General features: G+C 43.8%; 2 protein-coding genes and 1 long non-coding RNA gene across 9 annotated transcripts; all 3 read left to right on the forward strand.

Annotated features, from left to right (window-relative positions):
- The first annotated feature begins 3,358 nt into the window (after positions 1-3,358).
- On the forward strand, positions 3,359-15,777 carry RPP14 (ribonuclease P/MRP subunit p14). 7 transcript variants are annotated; one of them, XM_017964995.4, is made up of 6 exons: positions 3,359-3,742; positions 7,621-7,718; positions 7,819-7,903; positions 11,827-11,903; positions 12,226-12,304; positions 12,746-15,777. In XM_017964995.4, exons 2-6 carry the CDS (start codon positions 7,642-7,644, stop codon positions 12,800-12,802), a joined length of 375 nt encoding a protein of 124 aa, XP_017820484.1. In that variant the 5' UTR covers positions 3,359-3,742; positions 7,621-7,641; the 3' UTR covers positions 12,803-15,777. The 7 variants fall into 7 exon arrangements, with proteins under 7 accessions (XP_017820484.1, XP_017820483.1, XP_017820485.1 ...); XM_017964994.4 differs by having other exon boundaries at positions 3,359-3,508; XM_017964996.4 differs by having other exon boundaries at positions 3,359-3,427.
- Positions 12,744-14,902, forward strand: HTD2 (hydroxyacyl-thioester dehydratase type 2). Its single transcript, XM_054245814.2, has one exon. The coding sequence runs from the start codon at positions 12,920-12,922 to the stop codon at positions 13,424-13,426; it is 507 nt and encodes a 168-aa protein (XP_054101789.1). The 5' UTR covers positions 12,744-12,919; the 3' UTR covers positions 13,427-14,902.
- Positions 15,778-19,247: 3,470 nt separating the features above from the next.
- Positions 19,248-22,777, forward strand: LOC144579548 (uncharacterized). Its single transcript, XR_013527403.1, has 2 exons — positions 19,248-19,367; positions 22,593-22,777. It is a non-coding gene; the product is annotated as an uncharacterized LOC144579548 (long non-coding RNA).
- The last annotated feature ends 1,331 nt before the right edge of the window (positions 22,778-24,108 follow it).

A 24,108-nucleotide genomic window follows, 5' to 3' on the forward strand; every position in this document is an offset into this window, starting at 1 on the left:
CCACTGCACTCCAGTCTGGCAATAGAGCAAGACTGTCTCAAAAAAAAAAAAAATTAGCTGGTTATGGTGTCACATGCCTGTAGTCTCAGCTCCTCTGGAGGCTGAGGCAGGAGGATCACTTGAGCCCAGGAGTTCGGGGCAGCAGTGACCTATGTTTGCACCACTGTACTCCAGCCTGTACTACAAACTGAGACCCTCTCTCCAAAAAAAGTAAAAAAGACTGAAGCAGCTTTGTGTGTTTTGATTTAGAGCAATGTGTAGATATATCGTCAAGAGGGAAAAGCCCTCATATATTTCTCAGGGGACACTTAAGAAACTCATACCAGTGGTTGCTCCTGGAGAGGGGAGGGGCTGACGGGAGGAGGTGGAAGGGAGACTCACTTTTTAATATTTATCCCTTTATGTCATTTGAAATGTATGCTGTAAGCCTGCAGGACCTATTCAAAAACTAAAATTTAGGCATGGTGAGGTGGCTTACACCTGTAATCCCAGCATTTTGGGAGGCCAACCTAGAAGGATCTCTTGAGCCTAGGAATTCAAGACCAGCCTGAGCAACATGGCGAGATCCCGTTTCAACAAAAAAGTTAAAAATTAGCTGGGCATGATGGCACGTGCCTGTAGTCCCAGATACTTGGGAGGCTGAGGCAGGAGGATTGGTTGAACCTGGGAGGTTGAGGCTGCAGTGAGCCAATATCACATCATTGTACTACCCTGTTTGGGTGATAGTGAGACACTGTTAAAAAAAAATGTTTTTAAATAAAATTTAGTTGAAAAACAGTTTGTTTTTTGAGACAGAGTCTTACTCTGTCATCTAGGCTGGAGTGCAGTGCCTTGATCTTGGCTCACTGCAACATCTGCCTCCTGGGCTCAAGCAATTCTCCTGCCTCAGCCTCCCAAGTACCTGGGATTACAGGTGCACACCACCACCACAACCGGCTAATTTTTATATTTTTAGTAGAGATGGGATTTCACCATGTTGGCCAGGCTGGTCTTGAACTCCTGACCTCAGGTGTTCTGCCTGCCTCGGCCTCCTAAAGTGCTGGGATTACAGGCGTGAACCACCATACCTGGCCGAAAAACTAAAGTTTTTTTGTCTTTATCATTCAAATGCATCTCTTTTATTTTCCACTCTGAATTAATAAGACAGCATGAGAGAATTCAGGCAACTGGGAAGGTACTTCATTTTCAGGGTTTGTTGCAGCAGGGTGAAAATTATCCATTGTTCCTTCAAGTTCAAAATGCAGGAGCGGCTCTGGATTTCCTGGGCCGCCTGGCAGGATACGTTTCCCAGGCAGCTGGCTGACAGGAACCCTCTCCTATTACTGAGGGTTTCCTGGGATGCCAGACACTTTATACCATCGACCCTTTTCTCCTCAACTCTGTGAGGAAGATGCTAATAGTCTCTCCATGTGACAGATGAGGGAGCTGGGTAAGTGGCAGAATGTATTTGAAGCAAGTTCTGGCAGCTTCTGAAATCAAGCTGCTTTGAGAAAGCAAATGCCAGGGTCTGTGGGTTCTGTGTTTGCTTTCTCCACCTCTTCCCACATCTGGAACAAGCCCTGTCTCCTCTGAGGGAAGAAAAAAGGGAAGTAGGAACCGCAGAACTGGAGAGCATAGCCATGGCCAAGGACTGAAGCTTCTGGACACAACACAGTGGGATTTTGAGAAAAGAATTGAGGAAGGAGATCTCTGCTGACTCAGCTGTCCTGTGCAAGGCAACCCTTTGCCCCCAACCCAGGCAGAACCAGCATATCCATTTACCAATGAATGTGTTCAATAAACAGATGCTGGGTCACCACTGGGTGCCAGGAACTGGGATGCAGTGGTGAGCAACACAGACAAGGCCACATCCTCATGGGGCTTACACTAAAGGTTCCCTTCCCACTGCAGCTCCTAAATTGGTGATAATACAGTGCAGTGTGGACAGCACTGGCTAGAATCAGACAGCCCAGGCCACCGCTTATAACTGTGATCTTGAGCAAATAACTTTGCCTCTCTGTGCTTTGGTTTCTTTTTGTTTTAGGCAGAGTCTCATTCTGCTGCCCAGGCTGGAGTGCAGTGGTGTGATCTCGGCTCACTGCAACCTCTGCCTCCTGGGTTCAAGCGATTCTCCTGCTTCAGCCTCCCAAGTAGCTGGAGCTACAGGTGTGCGCCACAACACCTAGCTAATTTTTGTATTTTTAGTAGAGACCAGGTTTTACCATGTTTGCCAGGCTGGTCTTGATCTCCTGGCCTCAAGTGATTTGCCCACCTCAGCCTCCCAAAGGGCTGGAATTATAGACATGGGTCACAGCGCCTAGCCTGTGCCTCAGTTTCCACCTCTAAAATGGTGATGATCATAGTAATAGCCATCTCAGGATTGTGTGAGGGTTACATGAGACAATATGTGTAAAATAGTTTGCACAGTGCCTGGCACAAAGTAAGTCTTAACTTTTTAGGTCTTTTCAGGTCGACCTAGATAGGACACCTACTATGTGCTGGGAGTCACAAGAGACAATGAGAGTGGGTCCTGTCTTTGGGGAGTGCTTGACACAGGAGATATTGAGAAGAGGAGATGCTAGATATAAATTTGCAGGTTGGGCACAGTGGCTCAAGCCTGTAATCCCAGCACTTTGGGAGGCCGAGGCGGGTGGATCACGAGGTCAAAAGATCGAGAACATCCTGGTCAACATGGTGAAACCCCGTCTCTACTAAAAATACAAAAAATTAGCTGGGCATGGTGGCGTGTGCCTGTAATCCCAGCTACTCGGGAGGCTGAGGCAGGAGAATTGCCTGAACCCAGGAGGCGGAGGTTGCGGTGAGCCGAGATCGCGCCATTGCACTCCAGCCTGGGTAACAAGAGCGAAACTCCGTCTCAAAAATAAATAAATAAATAAATTTGTAGAATGAGTTGGGCGCGGTTGCTCACGTCTGTAATCCCAGCAGTTTGGGAGGGAGAGGCGGGCAGATCACTTGAGGCCAGGAGTGTGAGACCAGCCTAGCCAACATGGTGAAACCCCGTCTCTACTAAAAATACAAAACTTAGCCGGGCATGGTGGCCCATATCTGTAGTCCCAGCTACTCCACGCCAGTGCACTCCAGCTTGGGCGACAGAGTGAAACTGTCTCAAAAAGCCAACAAAACAATTGTTCAATGAATGAATGAATGCATGAAGAAATGGATGACTATGAAGCACATTCAGGGCAGAATAAACACGCCCTAAACAGCACCCTAAGCAAATTGCATACACCGCTTTCCCGGAGTGGACACCAGAGGGCGCCGAGCTCGGCCCCTCTCAGCTCCGGATCAGGATTCGCGCCTGGGTCCGTAGGAAGACGCCGCACGGTGTCGTCATATCCGCCGGGACGTCACGCACGGCGGGGCGGGGCGAGGAGAGCCAAACGTAAAGACACCATGAGTTTCCCAGGCCCAGCTCTTTCTGCTGCCGGTGAGCCGCAAGCCTTGACGGGTGCTTACGGGGAATAGGAGACTGGGCAGGCGTCAGGCTAGTTAGTCCGACGGAGACTGGGTAGGTAGAAGCCCTCCAGAGAGCGGTTGTTGTCCGGAAGCCGTCTCTGTCGGCCCCGCCGGCAGCGCATGCGCGGGTCGGGCGGCGCGGCGTTGGCTGCTTGTCCTCTTCGGCCCCGGGTGTCGAAGGCCTCCGTACGGTGCCGCGTTGGGTCTCGATCGCAGAGGGTGGCTGCTAGGCCCGGGCGGGACCTCGAAACCGTGTCCTGTGCATACTTCATGCGTCCGGCGCGAGGTGAGCGCTGAGTGGTGGTTGCTGAAAAAAATTGAAAGCCGCCCAAGTGGTCAAGAGTAGGGAAATTTAACTTTTTAAAGTGATTAATTGATTTAGTTCAAAAACTGTACGTTGCTAGTGTTTTAGGGCCGACAGCAGTGAACTACACGGATTCTGGAAGTCGACTTTCTGTTGGGGTGGGGGAGGGAAGTACAGATAAAGATAAACGGGTTACATAATTGTCGTAGAAAAAGGCTAGGAAGAAGAAAGGGACGGGGCATGGAGTGGGATGCGGTGTTAGCTGAGAAGGGCATGGGCCAAAGCGAGTGAGATTTGAGCTAAGCCAGGAAGGAGGCAAGGGTTTGAGCCAGGTGGCTCCCTGGAGGAAGAGCATTCCCTGCGTGGGGAAAAGCTAGAGCCGAGGCCCAGGGGCGGGAGCGAGACTGGCGCATTAGAAAGGGCTAGGCTAGACCTGGGTGGTGGTGGGGATTGAGTGGAGGGAGAATGGCAGGGCCTGAGGTCAGAGCTGTGGAGAGAGCAGCCCTGTGGATCAGGCAGCGCCTTGCAGGCTGCTCTAGGGACTTCAGCCTTACTCTGGCTAAAACGGGAACCATAGCAAGGTTTTGAGCAGAGAAATGATGTAGCTTGAGTAGATGTTAATAGACTCACTGGCTGCCGTAGAGATGGAGAGTAGGGGCAATCAGTTTAGGAGCATCCCTGCAGCCTCTATAAAAGACTGACTTTAGGCCGGGCATGGTGGCTCACGCCTGTATTCCCAGCACTTCACAAGGCCGAGGCCGGCGGATCACTTGAAGCCAGGAGTTCGAGACCAGCCTGAGCCAACATGGTGAAACCCCATTATAAAAGTTAGCTGGACATAGTGACGTCCGCCTGTAATCCTAGCTACTCGGGAGGCTGAGGCAGGAGAATTGCTTCACCTCAAGAGCAGAGGTTGCAGTGACCCGAGATGGCATCACTGCTCTCCAGCCTGGGTGACAGAGTGAGACTCCACCTCAAAACAAACGAACAAAAAGCCTGACTTTATCCCAGCACTTTGGGAGGCCAAGGCGGGTGGATCACGAAGTCAGAAGTTCGAGACCAACATGGCCAACATGGCGAAACCTCATCTCTACTGAAAATACAAAAATTAGCTGGGCATAGTGGCACACACCTGTAATCCCAGCTACTCGGGAGGCTGAGGCGGGAGAATCGTTTGAACCTGGGAGTCGGAGGTCGCAGTGAGCTGTGAGCGCCATTGCACTGCAACCTGGGCAACAGGGTGAGACTCCATCTCAAAACAAACAAAACTACTTTAAAGATGATGATGACAGTGACTTCTTGAGCCCACATCTATGGAGAGCCTGGTGAATATATTTAATACCAGTCTGTACAGAAGAGTTTCCCAGGCATCCTCTCCTTTCATCTCAGAACAGCCTCCAGAGGACATTGCTGTCATTTTAATTGCAAAAAAATATGTAACAAAATTTATCATAAGTGGCGTTAAGTATATTCACAACGCTGTGCAGCCATCACCACTATCCATCTCATGAATGTTCCATAAGTCTTCATTTGACTGGCGTCTAACCCCCTGGCCTAATTTCACTCCCCTACTTTAGGCAGCCAGCTCCATCAAGGCAGTTAGTAACACTAAAAAACACAGGTGCCAAGCAATGAAAAAGACAGATGAGGTTTCTGTTCTCCCTGCCCTACTCAGGGGACACACTAGTGACTGGGAAAGAAGCATCAGATAACTATTACTCCTGTCCTGAAACCAAGGATTCTTTTGAATATATAGGCCTACCACTATCAGTTTTCCCTCATTTGAATACCTACTTTTTATCATAGTATGATAGTGGTTTTGGTTTGTTAGTTTGTTTTGGAGACCGGGTCATGCTCTGTCACCCAGGCTGGAGTGCAGTGGTACAATCATAGTGCACTGTGGCCTTAACCTTTCAGGCTCAAGCTGTCCTCCCACCTCAGCCCCTGGAGTAGCTGGGACTACAGGCACACACTACCATGCCTGGCTAATTAAAAAAATTTTTGTAGAAGAGTGAAACTCCGTCTCAAAAAAAAAAAAAAATTTTTGTAGAGACAGGGTCTCATGTTTCCCAGGCTGGTCTCAAACTCCTGGCCCCCTAAACTGTCGGGATTATAGGCATGAGCACCACTGCAGGCCCCAAAGTATTAATGTTTGTTGAATGGATTGGTAGATGTAGCTCCTTGATCCTGACTTTTCTCCAGAGGTCGTCATCTGGGAGTGGTTAGCACTTGGTCTAACCCAGAATGGTTTTGGAAATGCTGGTCCATAGCTCTATGACCTTGGATCAGTCCCTTTGCTTAACTGGGCCTCAGTTTCCTGGTCCCTGTAGTGGGTGATCCATATATTAAACAGACAATGTTAAGAGATTGCATAGCATGGGGACTTAATTTAGAGCAAGGTGTCAGAAAAGACCTCCATGAAGAGGTGACATTTAAACTGAAAGTTGAAAGATGAGTAGGACCCGTCCATGGGGAGAGCAAGGTTGGTGTGGAGCCAAGGAGAGGAGCAGTCTACAGAGAGATCAGCATGTTGTACCTTCTTGGTAGTTCACACCTTTTAGAAGCTGCGTTGAGTGCCCATTCCAGGAATTCCTCTTCTCAAGCCTTGTGCTGTTTATGCTCTGTCTTTCATGGATGGTCCTGCACAGACCCGGCTTTTGGACTGAAAGCAGGCAGACCCAGGATGGGGGGAGATGGCTGAACGGCCACCCCTCCTTCTTCTGTTTGCGTTCTGTGTTGGAGAGTAAACGAGAAGAGGACCTTCAAGTCTTAGATTTTACTCCTTTAAGCCTTTTCTTTTCCTTTGGATTAAGAGGCATCATAACAGGTCTTGAGCAGGCTCAGGAGTGGTTGGAATCTCTGGGTACCCTTGAGCAGATGTTACCTATGTTTATTAAACCTCTGTGTTCTCTTCTCGAAAGTAGGAATAATAATACCTCTTACCTCAGAAGCATTTTGAAGACAGAAGCTAAGGCATGTGAAATGTTTATTAGCACAGAGCTGGGTGCTCAGTAAGAAAATTGTTAGCCAAAATTATGTTACTAGGTTTTAAGTAAGAGTACAGTGATTTGGCACATACAGACTATAAAACTTGTTTTCATATGGGTAACCTTAGTTTGACCAGAATTAGATGAGTTACTGTGAACAGAAGTCTTAAAAACCAAACAGGATGCCAGGCATGAAGGCTCATGGCTGTAATCCCAGCGCTTTGGGATGCTGAGGTGGCCAGATCACAAGGTCAGGAGTTCGAGACCAGCCTGGCCAATATGGTGAAATCCTGTTGACTAAAGATACAAAAAAATTACTTAGGTATTGTGGCACATGCCTGTAATCCCACCTACTCAGGAGGCTGAGCCAGGAGAATTGCTTGAACCTTGGAGGCAGAGGTTGCGGTGAGCCAAGATCGTGCCACTGCATTCCAGCCTGGGCGACAGAACAAGACTCCATCTTAAAAAAAAAAACAAAAAAACAGGAAGGTGGGGTATGGTGGCTCACACTTGTAATCCCAGCACTTTGGGAGGCCGAGGTGGGCAGATTGCTTGAGCCCTTGGGTTCGAGACCACCCTGGGCGACATAGTGAAACCCTGTCACTACAAAAAAATAGAAAATTATCTGGATGTGGTGGCATGCATCTATAGTTCCCACTACTCAGGAGTCTGAGGCTGTAGGATCACCTGAGCCTGGAGAGCCTGAGGTCGAGGCTGCGGTAAACTGTGATTGCACCACTGCACTCTAACCAAGGTGACAGGATGAGACCCTGCTTCAAAAAGGAAAAAAAAAAAACAAATATGCCAAATTCTCATCAAAACTGAAAAATAGCATGTGCATTGGTCATTTCTAGCCCTTTTGACTTACTGTAGGTGTGATCAGCACTGGAAAAGATGCCTGCGCCTGCTGCCACATATGAAAGAGTAGTTTACAAAAACCCTTCCGAGCACCACTACATGAAAGTCTGCCTGTAAGTTTAGTTTCCTAAGTTCTATTTTAGATTACTTTCTAACATGAATCCCAACAGAATGAAATTTAATATGATGCCTTTTTTTTTCATGTTTTTTTAGAGAATTTCAAGATGGTGGAGTTGGACTGAATGCTGCGCAGTTCAAACAGCTTCTTATTTCTGCCCTGAAGGACCTGTTTGGGGAGGTATGGAATCACTTGGTAGATTGAACATGCCAAAGATCTTTGTAAGAAATTCAGAAAGAATGCTTTTCAAACATTAAAAAAATTTTTTTAATTGTACAACTCTGCATTTTTAAATTTTTTATTCGTTTATTGTAATAAACACATTTTTATTTCTTTTTTTCCTCTTTATCCTCTCTACCCCCATCCTTCCATCCTCTCTACCCCCATCCCAGTCTTTCTATCCTCATGAGATCTACTTTTTTAGCTCTCACATGAGTGAGAACATGTCTTTCTGTATATGACTTACTTAACAAAATGGCCTCCAGTTCTATTCATATTGCTGCAAATGACAGGATTTCATTCTTTTTTATGGAATATTATGGAATAATATTCCATTGTAATATATATCACATTTTCTTTATCCATTTATCCATTGATTGGCACTTAAGTTGATTCTGTATTTTGGCTATTGTGAATAGTACCGCAGTAAATATGAGAGTGCACATGTCTTTTTGATATTAATTTCCTTTCATTTGGATGTATGCTCAATAGTAGACTTGCAGGATTAAATGGTAATCTATTTTTAGTTCTGTTTTCTTTTTTGTGTTCAAGATGAAGTCTTGCTGTGATGCCCAGGCTGGAGTACAGTGGCATAGTCATGGTTCACTGAAGCCTCAGCCACCCAAGCTCAAGTGATTCTCCCACTTCAGCATCCCAAATAGCTGGGACCACAGGCATGTGCCACCACGCCCAGCCAATTTTTTTACTTGTAGAGATGAGGTCTGAGTATGTTTCCCAGGCTCCTAGCCTCAAGCAGACCTCCTACCTTGTCCTCCCAAAGTGTTGGGATTACAGACGTGAGCCATCAAACGACCTATTTTTAGTTTTTTGGGAAACCTCCATACTTTTCTCTATAGTGGTTGTACATTTACATTCCAACCAGTAGTATATGAGGGTTTCCCTAGATATTATTTTAAAACTGTGTTTGAAGTTGCAGAAGTAGACTTTGAGAAGTGATGAATTTTTATAGGTTTATTCTATTATGCCTTCTATTTGACAAGGAACATGTTAGACAGATGTTTGTTCTAGCACAGTGCTACTCAAAGTGTGGCCTAGACTGGCAACCTGCAAACTCTCTGACCATCTTGAAGAGATGAGGAATTTGCAGCAGAACCAGTGCACTATCACTTTTAATGAGAAAGTCTCTTTATGGGCCGGGCATTGTGGCACATGCCTGTAATCTCAGTTCTTTGGGAGGCTGAGGTAGGCAAATCACTTAAGGTCAGGAGTTTTAGACCAGCCTGGCCAACATAGTGAAACTCCCTTCTCTACTAAAAACATAAAAATTAGCTGGGTGTGGTGGTGCACACCTGTAGTTCCAGCTATTTGGAAGGCTGAGGCATGAGAATTGCTTGAACTCTGAAGGTGGAGGTTGCAGTGAGCTGAGATGGCATCACTGCATTCCAGCCTGGGCATCAGAGCAAGACTCCATCTCAAAAAAAAAACAAAAAGTTAAAAAAAAAAGACTTCTTATGAAAAAAAGATGAACTGAACTAAACACTGTGATTAATTATACTATTGTTTTACATTCTGATTCAACTCCCTATTTTGTCGTAGGCCCACACTTTAAGCAGATTTGTCTTAGCATTCCTTTGAGAACAGAAGTAGGGTTTTGGAAGTTGAGAGAAGACAGAAGATGCTCAGGAAATTGTTTTCTGATACCTCTGTACATCACATCAAATGTTTGTCCGTCAAATCAAAATATGCTAAGTACCTCATCAAAATTTAAAACTTACATTTTGCAAAAGACTCTTAGGAGGATGAAAATGACAGGCACAGTTGCTCATAGCTATAATCCCACCACTTTGAGAGCAGGTGGATCACTTGAGCCCAGGAGTTCCAGACCAGCCTGGATATCTGGTGAAACCTCATCTGTACAAAAAATTTAAAAAATTGAGCTGGGCATGGTGGTGCACCTATAGTCCCAGCTAGTCAGGAGGCTGGGGTGGGACGATTGCTTGAGCCCAGAAGCTCAAGGTTGCAGTGAGCCGTGATCACGACACTGTGGGGGAAAAAAAGGATGAAAAGATGAATTACAGACTGGGGGAAAATAATTGTAAACCACATATCCAACAAAGAACTAGTGTCTAGAATATATAAATGACTTTTGGCCTGGTGCAGTGGCTCAGGCCTGTAATCCCAACACTTTGGGAGGCTGAGGCAGGAAGATTGTTTGAGGCCAGGAGTTTGAGTCTGTGGTGAACTATGATTGCACCACTGCACTGCAGCCTGGATAACAGCAAGACCCTGTCTCAAAAATAATAATAATAATAACAATAGGCGGGGTGTGGTGGCTAATGCCTGTAATCCCAACACTTTGGGAGAACGAAGTGGGTGGATCACCTAAGGTTGGGAGTTTGAGACCGGCCTGGCCAACATGGCAAAACCCTATCTTTTTTTCTCTTTTTTTGGGTGCCAAGTTCATTTCAGTAGCATAGAGCAAAACCCTGTCTCTACTAAAACTATAAAAATTAGCTGAGTATGGTGGCACACGCCTGTAATCCCAGCTACTCAGGAGGCTGAGGCAGGAGAAGTGCATGAACCTGTGAGATGGGGAATGCAGTGAGCCAAGATTGCACCACTGCACTCCAGCCAGGGTGACAGAGTGAGACTTTTTCAAAAAATAATAATAATAAAGACGTATCAAAACTCAATAGTAAGAAACCAAATAATCCAATTAGAAAATGGGCAGAAAAATTAACAGACATTTCCCTAAGAGGATGTATGGTTGGCAAGCACATGGAAAGATGTTTAGCTATTAGGGAACTTCACATTAATGACACAATGTGATACCACTATGTACCAAGCAGAATCACTGAAAAAATAACAACACTAAATGCTAGCAAGAATGCGAAGAAACTGGATCACTCATATGTTATAATGGGTATGTAAAATGGTGCAGCCATTCTGGAACATAGCTTGGCGATATCTTTAGCAGACTAAACATGCATCTGCCATAGAACTCAGCATTAGCACTCCTGGGCGTCTATTCCAGAGGAATAAAAACTTAGGTTCACACAAAGCCTGTACATTGTACATGAATATTCATAGTAGCTTTAATAATAATGAAACTGAAAATACCCCACATATCCTTTAATGGGTGAATAAACTGTGGTGCATTCCTGCTATGGAATATACTCAGCAATGAAAAGGAATGACCTATTGATAGACACAACATGGATGAATTTCCAGAGAATTATGCTGAATGAAAAAAAGCCTGTGTAATGTAACAAAACATTACATACTAGGTGTTTCCATTTATAGAAGACTTGAAATAAAGTAATTCTAGTTTTGCTACTGTACTGTAGTTACACAAGGCATTGACACTGTGGGAGGCTGGATGAAGAGTGCATGGAACTTCCCTGTACATTTCTTTGCAATCTCTTGTGAATCTGTAATTTTTTAAAATACAAAATAAAAAAAAAAAAAAATCCCTGTGTGTACTTGTATGTGAGATAGAAAACTTTGTTCTTGGGATTTATATAGCTGCGAAGAAACAGACATGGCCTCTGCCGCATGGACTGATGGTCTTGGTTCTTGTAGTAGGAAAACATGTTAGGCAATTAGTGACAAGAATGAAGAGAATTATGAAAGAGGAAGTATGGTGTTCCTGTACAAGAAAGAACATAGCAAGCTGACTTTGTCTCATCTTAAAGATCAGTCAAGGAACAATTTAAATGAAGGCTCAAAGGATGAGGGACTGATTATCAGCCATATGAAGAGGTGTAGGCAGAACTTTCTAGGCAGGGGGAGCTATAATCAAATAGGCAATTCAAAGCACCAGCACCATTAAATAAAATACAGCATTTGTGGAGAATAGTCAAAACTTGACAAGCAAGAATAATGGTGCTAACAGCCTGCTAATAGTATTATTCCATATCCAGGTTGATGCCGCCTTGCCTTTGGACATCCTACGCTATGAAGAGAAGACCTTGTCAGCCATCTTGAGAATATGTAGCAGGTATGACAGAGAGTGGGCATTTCTAGTATAACAAGTCAGAGAGACTGATGAGAATTAGAGCAAAAATTCTTTCCTCTGAGAATGAGAAGAATATTGTGAACTCTGAGCAGCTTTTGGGGATTTTAACTGGGATGAATATGAACATTCCATCCACCAGAAACTTGTACCCTAGAGAGAGCAAAACATGCTTTGGTTACAGCTCTAGTTTCCCATTGATGGTTATAGTTGCAAAGCCAGAAGTGAATATTTCAGAAACCTTAGTTGAGGTTCATTTTGTTTTCAGCCTATGATACGCTATGTATTTTCCTGGTCTTTTCTGCAGTGGTCTTGTCAAATTGTGGAGCTCTTTGGCCTTGTTAGGATCCTATAAAGGCAAAAAATGTGCTTTCCGGGTGATTCAGGTAAAGACTGTTCCCTCACATATTCCAAATGAGACTGATGATGGCTCAATCGCTTCTTAATATTCATAGCTCATTTTTGTGCTTGCATGAATGTAATATGGTTAACATGATCTAAGTAGGGGAACATAAAGGGCTTGTTTTCAAAAAATGTGAGACACAGCACTTCAGATTTTAAAGTCTGTGGGAGGTTGTTCTGGGATAAAAGTTGCTACTCTGTGGTTAAGTCTTATTTTTTATTTAACACTTAATGCTTTGGGTGTTATATATTGTATGCTCCTTTTAAGCTATGACTACTTGTTATTGAAGGCTTCCTCTTGGGACGCTCTTTAAAATGCTCCTGCATTCACTTTGTTTATCCTGTAAAACTGGACATGTTTCCACATTGCCCTGTGCTTCAGTGCAGTTTCTTCCAATGCCTTAACCTTTTTCTTTCTTTTGTAGGTTTCTCCATTTCTCCTGGCATTATCTGGTAATAGTAGGGAACTAGTATTGGATTGAAGGAATAGTCTTCTATTTTGGAAACATTCCTCCACTCTCAGATTTATTTTTTGGTGCCTGCATGTTTGAAGACTGAAGCAGGCTAAAAGCTCTTGGTGAAATTTGAGGGTGCTGAAGATGTTCCCACTAATTTCCAGCCATCACCTTTGGTGGGGTGGGCTTCGGAGGAGAGTCTGCCTGAACCTCCCGGTGCTGGCCCTGCAGCACTTTCAGCATATGCACATCAGAGTTGGAGACCGTGCTGAACTTAGGAGGGCCTTCACACAGACGGATGTGGCTACCTTCTCAGAGTTAACAGGGGATGCCAATCCTTTGCATCTAAATGAAGACTTTGCAAAACACACCAAGTTTGGAAATACAATTGTACATGGAGTTTTGATCAATGGACTTATCTCAGCTCTCCTGGGAACTAAAATGCCAGGGCCAGGCTGTGTATTTCTTTCCCAAGAAATTAGCTTTCCAGCCCCTTTATATATTGGAGAAGTTGTTTTAGCTTCTGCAGAAGTGAAAAAGCTAAAACGGTTCATTGCTATTATTGCAGTGTCGTGTTCAGTAGTAGAAAGTAAAAAGACTGTCATGGAAGGCTGGGTTAAAGTTATGGTTCCAGAAGCTCCTAAATCCTGAAATACGTGTTTAAAGATGCAACCTCAAACACCAATGCTGTTATTAAAGAGCCTTTGGGGAAATGGATTGCTGCTCTTCACCAAAGAATGGTTGGTAGGCCCAGAAGCCCATCCTAATTAGGGTAAGGGAGCAGATAGCTGTTCAAATGCCCACTTTCCAGTTTGGCCTTATGCAAGAGTGTATGTGAAATTCTCTGCCCTTTTTTTTTTTTTTAATTCAAGAAATAGGCTAGGCATGGTGACTCATAACTGTAATCCTAGCACTTTGGGAGGCTGAGGCAGATGGATCACTTAAGGTCAGCAGTCCAAGACCAGCCTGGCCAACATGGTGAGACCACATCCCAACAAAAAGAAAATGTAAAAATTAGTAGTGCTTGGTGGCTTGGGCCTGTAGTCCCAGCTACTGGGGAGGCTGAGGTGGGAGAATAGCTTGGGCCCAAGAGCTGGAGGTTACAATGAGAAGCTGAGATCACACCTCTGCACTGCAGCCTGGGTGACAGAGCAAGACCCTGTCTCAAAAAAAAAAAAAGTATTGGGAAGGTTATTTATGTAAACACTCTACTTTGAAGTCAGGCATGGTGGTGCATGGTTATAATCCCAGCACTTTGGGAGGCCATGGCAGGCGAATCACTTGAGGTCAGAAGCTCAAGACCAGCTTGGTCAACATGTGAAACCCCATTTCCACTAAAAATACAAAAATTAGCTGGGCATGGTGGCGGGCACCTATAATCCCAGCTACTTGGGAGGCTGAGGCAGGAAAATCGTTTGAACCTGGGAGGTTGCAGTGAGCTGAAATCATACCACTGCACTTCAGCCTGGGTGACAGAGCAAAACTCCATCTCAAAAAGATTCTACTTTTAGGAATTCAGACCTATATAGATTTGCATTTGGATAATAGAACCCTTCCTGTATCTGTGTAGAAGCAGCTTCTCACTGAATTTCAGCTGTGTATCACTTAATTACTGAAGACAAAAATAGAAGTTGGGTCATATTTGAACACCTACCTTTTATCAGTGAATATTCTTAGACCCTGCTTTTCAGTAGTTACTGAGTCTGTCATAATTTGTTATTTACACCAAGGTGGCATCTTGCTTTGCCTTCTGTGAGACTTGCATTTCAGGGCAGGGGCATATGTGCAACCTTGGTCTCAGTTATATAAGCTGCCTGATCTATAAAACACTGGTAACACCTGCCATGTGGGATAGTTGGGGGAGATAATAGATGGAGTTAAGCATAGGGCCCAGCCTGTCAGCAGCAGCTACTATTACTGTTATCCATTTCCCCTGCATTGGAGGTGAGAGGTTTTCCTGAGTTTGATGCTGACTGGCCCACAGTTAAAACCGTCTTTCAGGGTGTCAACCAACCTCTACTAGTGTTCTTAAGTGCAGTTTCTGTTTTAAAAAGTTAAGATTATTCCTTGAAAATGTGGATCTACCTCTCATTATATAACTAATACATGCTTATTTAAAAAAAGAAATATTAAGACCATGGATGCCAAATTCTTAAGACTGGGGGTGGGTTTTTGAAGGGGAAACGTGCCTAACATGTTAGTACTAAATGGCCATCCCAGCACAGCCAACACTTTTGTTTTCCATTTTTAAATAACATCGAGACATAATTCACATACCATAAAATTCACCTTTTTAAAGTGTACAGATAAGTTTTCAGTATATCCACAAAGTTGTACAGCCATCACCAAAGCAATTTTTCATATCATTCTTCTCACCCCCAAAAGAAACCCCCATTAGCAGTCAATCCAGTTCTCTCCTCCAGTCCTAGGGAATCACCAGGCTCCTTTTTGTGTATGGATTTCCCTGTTCTGGACATTTCATATAAGTTCACACAATATGTGGTCCTTTGGAACTGGCTTCTTTAATACAGCATGTTTTCAGGGTTCATGTTACAGCATGTATGAGTACATCATTCTATTTTATGGCTGAATAATATTCCATTGCATTTACCCATTCATCAATTGATATTTGCATAATATTTCTGCTTTTTGGTTAAGAATAATGCTATGAACATTATAGAAGAGGTTTTTGGGCCAGGCATGGTGGCTCACGCCTGTAATCCCAGCACTTTGGAAGGCCACGGTGGGTGTATCATGAGGTCAGGAGATCGAGACCATCCTGGCCATGGTGAAACCCTGTCTCTACTAAAATGCAAAAAATTAGGTGGGTGTGGTGGCACACACGTGTAGTCTCAGCCACTCAGGAGGCTGAGGCAAGGGAATCCCTTGAATCCGGGAGACGGGAGGTTGCAGTGAGCCAAGATGGTGCCACTGCACTCCAGCCTGGTGAAAGAGCAAGATTCGGTCTTTTAAAAAATAAAAAAATGTATGCACGTTTTCAATTCTCTGTAGGAGTGGAATTGCTGGGTCATGTAACTTTAAAGAATTGTCAAATTGTTCTTCAGATTACTATTGGGTGTGAGGTGGTATCTCATTGTAATTATGATTTCCATTTCTCTAGTGTTAACCAACACATTCAAGACAATCTACGACAGAATTTATTTTAATTTTTACCAAGAGAGCTGCTTAACAAACTAGAAAGAATTATTCTAGTCGCTAGAGGGCAGTGCTGTGTATAAAGTTAGTACTTTAAAGCTGGGAAGATAAAACCAAAATCAATGTGAAGACCAAGGATACCGTTTTCACGCCGGGTGCAGTGGCTCACGCCTGTAATCCCAGCACTTTGGGAGGCCGAGGCGGGTGGATCACGAGGTCAAGAGATCGAGACCATCCTGGTCAACATGGTGAAACCCCATCTCTACTAAAAATACAAAAAATTAGCTGGGCGTGGTGGCGCGTGCCTGTAGTCCCAGCTACTTAGGAGGCTGAGGGACGAGAATTGCCTGAACCCGGGAGGCGGAGGTTGCAGTGAGCCGAGATGGCGCCATTGCTCTCCAGCCTGGGTAACAAGAACGAAACTCCGTCTTTAAAAAAAAAAAAAAAAGATACCATTTTCATGAGTTTCAGAATGCACAGCGTATGCAGGCTGAGATCCACCTAAAGAAGACTTATTTGTAGGTGAATCACTAGACATGCTGAAAATGTGTTCAAATGGCAAAACAAAATAGGGATCATGAGGTACAAATATATGGACTTGAGGCCAAGACTGCTTGCTCCTGCAGAACTCATTTTTTGGGATTTAGCAGCTGTCTTAAAATTGGGTCCATCACTTAACTGGATTGGGAAGTGATCATTGATACTAAGAGCCACCATTTTTTCAATGCCTGATAAGTTGATTTTCTACATTAATCCTTGAAACAACTTTGTGAAGTTAATGTTACCTTGTTTGTAAGTTGGGTAACTGTGACTTGCCCAAGGTTGTACAGTGAATAAGCAGTACAGCTGGGATTCAAACTTGGGCCTGCTTGGCTCCAAAGCCTTTCCTTTTTCCATCACTCTATGGGTCTTAGATTCCTATAGAGGCCAAGGGGAAAATTATCCTTTGCCCTCTGAAGGTTCATAAAAAAATCAACGGAGAAAAGGCATACAAATATATTAACTTGCATGTGGGGGAGAACCACAGAGTGATTACTCCCAAGCCCCTACCCAATAGGCTTTAGAAGCTTAAATACCATCTTAAGGTTACAGAAAGTGTGGGCTCGGATCATGGCAAAACAGGTTGTGGGAGCAAGAGAAGAGGAAGCCTGACTAGCAAAAGTGGTCTTGTTATGTAAATGAAGCCCCACAGGTGGCAGCCCTCAAAGGAATAGATGGTAAATGTTTTAGACCTTTTTTTTTTTTTTTTTTTTTCCTTTTGAGACAATTTCACTCTTACTGCCCAGGATGGATTACAATTCCATGGTCTCGGCTCAAGCAGTTCTCCTGCCTCAGCCTCCCAAGTAGGTGAGATTACAGGCGCCAGCCACTATGCCCGGCTGATTTTTGTATTTTTAGTAGAGACAGTCACCGTGTTGCCCAGGCTGCTCTCAATCAGGTGATCCACCGAACTCGACCTCCCGAAGTGCTGGGATTACAGACATGAGCCACTGTGCCTGGCAGATTTCACCAAGATCCAGACAAGGAAAGGCCTGGCTGCACCAAGCAGATTCTCTGCAAATCCAAGTTTCCCCCACAAAAGACAGCTTTGTAGTGCTACTTCTGTTGGCTCTATGAACAGCCATCTCAAAATATGACAAATTATTTTGGGGTGAAAAAATTTGTTTTCTTCACATTGCTGGAACTGGAGCACTGTCAGTTTCTATAACAGCATCTTATGTGGCATTAAAGTAATTGGAATAATTCTATAGCAATCTTTGCTTTCTGAACATTCTAGATCTTATTCCCTGCTAGAGTTGTAGCATTTTCCTAATACCATTAGTTGAAAGTCTTCCACTCATGCATATCACCTACCCTTTTTCTAAGATTATTTGTCTTCACTGCAGAATTGCTTACGGGTTAGCCTAAAGATGAGAAGTATAGGTTGGGGAAGGGATGTCAGATCTGAGTGATAGTTGATTTATGCTGTGTAACTTTTAAAAGTAGCTTTTCAGTGTAAGCATTTCCACTGATTTTTTGTTTGTTTGTTTGTTTGTTTTTGTTTTGTTTTCTGAGATGGAGTCTCACTCTGTCTGGCAGGCTGGAGTTGCAGTGGTACAGTCACTGCAGCCCCTCCTAGGCTTACACAATCCTCCTGCCTCAGCCTCCTGTATAGCAGGGACTACAGGTGCACAACACCATGTCTGGCTTATTTTTTTATTTTTTGCAGAGATGAGGTCTCACTTTATTGTCCAATCTAGACTCAAACTCCTGGGCTCAAGCAATCCTCCCACCTTGACTTCCCAAAGTGCTGGGATTATAGGCATCAGCCATTGTGCTCGACCTTCATGTTCACTTTTTAAAAACATATTCAATTTTTGTAGAGATGGGGGTCTGACTGTGTTGCCCAGGCTGGTCTCAAACTCCTGGTCTCAAGTGATACTCCTGCCTTGGCCTCCCAAAGTGCTGGAATGAGCCTCTGCATACAGATTTCCACATTTTTATATTCCCTAAGAGTCATGGTCTTTGAAATCTATAAATCAATAAAAGTTGGAACAGAGAAGTCGACAAGAAGTTATCAATACTTCTCTTTAAATAATAACTTGTCATTTTTATCCAGAGCCAAGATTCTCAAACCACTCATGCTTTGTTAAAGCTGGCTATAAGGACAACTGGTTGCTTGGCTTTCTCATTCCGAGTCTATACCAAACTGCTTAAAAGAATGACTCTTCCAATGAAAGCTTGAGTGACCCTCAAATTAGGAAATCCTCTCCCAGATAATTGAGAAGTAGCCTTGACTGTACCAGGTCAAATTTGGAAGTGAGTACAAAAGTATGACTAAAATAGGCCAGGTTAAGGCTGGGCACAGTGGCTCATGCCTATAATCCCAACACTTTGGGAGGCTGAGGTAGTCGGATCACAAGGTCAGGAGTTTGAGACCAACCTGGCCAACAAAGTACAAAAGTTAGCCGGGCATGGTGGTGAAAGCCTGTAGTACCAGCTACTTGGGAGGCTGAGGCAGGAGAATCACTTGAACCTAGGACGCTGAGGTTGCAGTGAGCCAAGATCATGCCACTGCACTCCAGCCTGAGCAACAGAACCGCAACAACAGTGTGACTCTGTCTTAAAATACAATAAGTAGGCCAAGTTGTCCTAGCACTTTTTATATAGGGGCATTATACGACTGCAAATTATGTGATGTTTAATTGTCACAGAAAGAAATACCCATTTTAAGCACTTTTAGCCTAATGTACTGGAAAATTGCTTAATGGATTTTTATATTCTATTAGAAACATTTCCATACTGGTGAAATGCCACTCATTTCTTTTTCTGAACAGCAAATCTTGAGTACAATGGAAAGAAAGCCTGGCAACAGACACCGTTTGTCTTGTGGACCTGATGTATGTATTCACCTAGAAAAAGAAGAAATTGCTAAATGCACACTGATACCTCTTAGGTAACCACAGCTTTTCATTTTGTGCTGAGTTATTAGTCATTTTTCCTTTATGATTTTAGAGTATGATTCAGAGACCAATTTATTCCCAAAGAAAATTGCTATTACATATTTCCATTAAGTTTTTATATTAAAACATTTTCTACCAAGGGATGACTGTCACTGAGCAACTGTGCCAATGTGAATGTCTCGTGTGTCAGCATAGCTTATTACCTAGCTCTGTCTGAGCAGGATGAGAGTGCTGCCAAATTAGTCTTGGTCCACAGGTATCTCCAGGGTCTCAGATGTTTCACCTTCTTTGTTCTTATCTTTGCTTTTATTTAGGCTTACAAACACAGAAGAGAAATGAATTCTCAGCATCTTCAGAGAAATTGCGGGTTAGAGTAGAATCACCGGCTAGAAGAAACCATTTAAATTCAAAATCATAAGGCACGCAGAACGAGTGTTAACGCTACATAAATACAACAAGATTAATCAGAGGCCCCACAGTTCATTCCTAAGTTGGTTCTTAGCTATAAAGCAATTCAGCCTTATCAACCCTGGGCAAAAGTCCTCTGTGATGAGGTGGAAAATAACACGTAAAGGAAATAAGAATGACTGTGGCTTGAGTTTTGTTGTTTTAGGTCCAGTTCATGAATATTTAAAGAAATAAAAGCATTTTGAGTTGGGAGGCCATGCTGCTTAGGAAACACTGAGTTTTTCACAAGCTTCTGTGATTTGATTTCGTAGAGTAGTTGCCAAGCCTAGGAGCATCCTCACTAAAACTCATTATCTTCAGTCAATCTGGGCAAACATCAAGTTGTTAGACAAACAACCTGTGGGCCATCTAAACATCTGGCAACGGTGGAAAAAAAAAAAAATATATATATATATATATATATATATATATATATATATATATATATTGCTAGCCCTGAGTAGTTGTGTGTGTGGCAAAAACTGAGAAAGCTGAGGTTCCTTCATTCCTTTTTAGCTTTAGGCAGCCTGAGACTATAGAAACAAAATTGATTTAATTCAGATCAGCTCTAGCCTTGTCCCCAGGTTCAGCCTGAGCCATTTCTTTCCCTCCCTCCCTCCCTCCCTCCCTCTCTCTCTCTCTCTCTCTCTTTCTCTCTCTCTCTCTCTTTCTTTCTTTCTCTCTCTCATCCAGGCTGGAGTGCAGTGGTGGGATCACAGCTTATTGCAGCCTCGACCTCCCTGTGCTCATGTGATCCTCCTACCTCAGCGTCCTCAGTAGCTGGAATCACAGGCATATGCTACCATGCCCAGCTAATGTTTTGACTTTTTGTAGAGACAGGAATCTCACTATGTTGCCTAGGCTGGTCTCAAACCCCTGGGCTCAAGCAATCTGCCTGTCTTGGCCTCCCAAAGTGCTGGGATTATAGTCATAAGCCACCATGCCCAGCCAGGCCTGAGCCATTTCAAACGCCAAATGGATATTGAGGCTGTCCTGGGGGTTGAAACTTGGTTCCCCGTAGATCATGAATCCAGTTTAAGTCCAGTATCCTCAGAGAATCACTGACAAGACACTGATTTGGGTAGATAAAAATAAATCATGAGGCTCACCACAATATTTGTTTTAAGGGGCTCACTTCCCAGAAGAATTCACAGAGAAAGGGAAAGGGTAGACTGAGAGTTTGTCTCTGGCTTCACTCCATCAAATACCTGATTTCTCACTTTCAGTTTCCTTTCCTTAGAAAGGAAAACTAGACAAGGTTGTTATTTCATGACCTTTGCAACTCTGAACTTCAATTCTAATTCCTTTTCTGTTCTCTTCCCTTCCAGGGAGAAAAGTATTTGAATTCCTTTCCATAGAACAACTTTTCTCTCTCTGAATGGTTCATCTGCTGATTTCCTTAATTTTTAATTTTTATTTATTTATTTTTCAAAGATGGGGTTTCACCATGATGGCCAGGCTGATCTTGAACTCCTGACCTCAGGTGATCCACCCACCTCGGCCTCCCAAAGTGCTAGGATTACAGGCGTGAGCCACAGCGCCTGGCCATTTTTATTTATTTTATTTTATTTTTGAGAGGGAGTTTCGCTCTTGTAACCCAGGCTAGAGTGCAATGGTGCGATCTCGGCTCACTGCAACCTCCGCCTCCTAGGTTCAGGCAAGTCTCCTGCCTTAGCCTCCCGAGTAGCTGGGACTACAGGCACGCGCCACCATACCCAGCTAATTTTTTGTATTTTTAGTAGAGACTGTTTCACCATGTTGACCAGGATGGTCTCGATCTCTTGACCTCATGATCCACCCACCTCGGCCTCCCAAAGTGCTGGGATTACAGGCGTGAGCCACCGGGCCTGGCCTCATTTTAATTTTTTTTATAGACAGAGTCTTGCTGGGTTGCCCAGGCTGGAGGGCAATTTGTACAATCACAGGTCACTGCCACTCAAATTGCCAGGCTCAAGATATCCTCCCACCTCAGCCTTCTGAGTACTAGGTCTACAGGCATGCGCTACACACCACCACACCTGGCTAATTTTTTAAAACATTGTAGAGACAGGGTCTTACTATGTTACCCTGGATGCTCTTGAATTCCTGGCCTCAAGCCATCCTGCCATCTCAGTTTCCCAAGGTGCTAGGATTACTGTGACAATCTTTTCTACCCTCCTTAAAAATTATTGGACAAAAAGGAGTTTGCTTCTTTTCCATTTTGTCCTCTTTAGGACCTGCAATATCGAAAGTTTTTTTTTTTTTTTTTTGAGACAGAGTTTTGCTCTTGTTACCCAGGCTGGAGTGCAAAGGCGTGATCTCGGCTCACTGCAACCTCCACCTCCTGGGTTCAAACAATTCTCCCGCCTCAGCCTCCCAAGTAGCTGGGATTACAGGCACACGCCACCATGCTCAGCTAATTTTTTGTATTTTTAGTAGAGACAGGGTTTCACCATGTTGACCAGGATGGTCTCGATCTCTTGACCTCGTGATCCACCCACCTTGGCCTCCCAAAGTGCTGGGATTACAGGCTTGAGCCACTGCGCCTGGCTCTAAAGTTTTCAAGTACCACTTATTGACTTTGAAAAAAATCACTACTGTGATCATTTGTCAAAAACATATGCATGGAGATTGTTATCTACCAATCATATAATCTTAAACAAAAATAATCTAATTTGTAAAAGTATGCAAAATGCATTCCTCAGAGCATGTGAAATTGCTTGTAAAGTATGAACCATGGACAAGTTGATTTCTCTTACAAAAACACACATTTGGCTTGTGTGTTTGCACAGATCACAGAGAAAATGGAGCTAACTACCAGCTGGCCAGATTCAGAGAAGCCTTCTTCCTGTTACTTTTCTAACTTATGGAACCAGTTGTCAGAGTACTGGACTCCAGTTGTCTAACATTTTCCCCCCTTAATCATAAAAGTTACATGCAGAAAAGCATACAGAATAAAGCATCGCGATTCTCCTTCCTAGAGGCCCACCGTTATTTATTTATTTATTTGTTTGTTTCTTTATGATGGAGTCTCCCTCTGTCTCCAGGCTGGAGTGCAGTGGCTCGATCTCAGCCCACTGCAACTTCCACCTCTCAGTTTCAAGCAATTCTCCTGCCTCAGCCTCTGGAGTGGCTGGGACTACAAGCGTGTGCCACCATGCCCAGCTAATTTTTGTATTTTTAATAGCGATGGGGTTTCACCATGTTGGCCAGGATGGTCTCGATCTCTTGACCTCATGACCTGCCCGCCTCCGCCTCCCAAAATTCTGGGATTACAGGCATGAGCCACTGCGCCCAGTCTATTTATTTTTGAGATGGAGTTTCATTCTGTCACCCAGGCTAGAGTACAGTGGCACAATCTCGGCTCACTGCAACCTCCACCTCTTGGGTTTAAGTGATTCTCCTGCCTCAACCTCCTGAGTAGCTGGAATTACGGGTGTGAGTCGCCATGCTCTGGCTAATTTTTCTCTAAAAGGAGAGACAGGGTTTTACCATGTTGTCCAGGCTGGCCTCAGACTCCTGACCTCAAGTGATCTGTCCACCTCAGCCTCTCAAAGTGCTGGGATTGCAGGTGTGAGCTTCTACACTCAGCCCATATTTTGATATATTTCCTTCTGGTGTTTGTCCTATAGATACATTGGGATTATACAGGTACTAAATTGCTTACTATTAAGAGCATTTCTCAAGATCACCAAATATTCTTTAATTATGTGACTTTTTTTTTTATATATTTTTTGAGACAGGTTTTGCTCTGTTGCCCAGGCTAGAATGCAGTGATGCAGTCTTGGCTCACTGCAGCCTCAACCTTCTGGTTTCAAGTGATCCTCCCACCTCAGCCTCCTGAGTACCTGGGACTACAGGCATGTACCACGTAGCCTGGCCTGATTTTTAATGTTGCAAAAAATTCACGATTATACCAAGATTTGTCCAAAACTCAATTGTTAGACATTTATCCTTGCATGATATTTTGCTCTGATCTCTAATTATTCTTAGGATATTCTTAGGATACCTTCCTAGACGCAGAATTACTTGGTCGTTGGATAAGAACATTTTTAAAGCCTTTAATACATATTTGTTTTAGCTTCTAGTACCAGGCCTATTACATAGTAGGTACTTGGCAAATAATTGTTGAATGAATGTATGAATGTCCTCCAGAAAGGTCGGGCCAATTTATAATCCCACCAGCAGTAAGAGAAAAGAGCCTTGTCTTGGTCAGTCCATATCACGATATAGCGGGATTTTGGTTTCTGTGACTCTGGTAGTGAAATAATCAATTTGCCTTAAACAAAGAAATGAAAGTAAAAAGTT

The sequence above is a fragment of the Callithrix jacchus genome, chromosome 15 (assembly GCF_049354715.1).
Source record: "Callithrix jacchus isolate 240 chromosome 15, calJac240_pri, whole genome shotgun sequence".
In the NCBI taxonomy this organism is placed as follows: domain Eukaryota; kingdom Metazoa; phylum Chordata; class Mammalia; order Primates; family Cebidae; genus Callithrix; species Callithrix jacchus.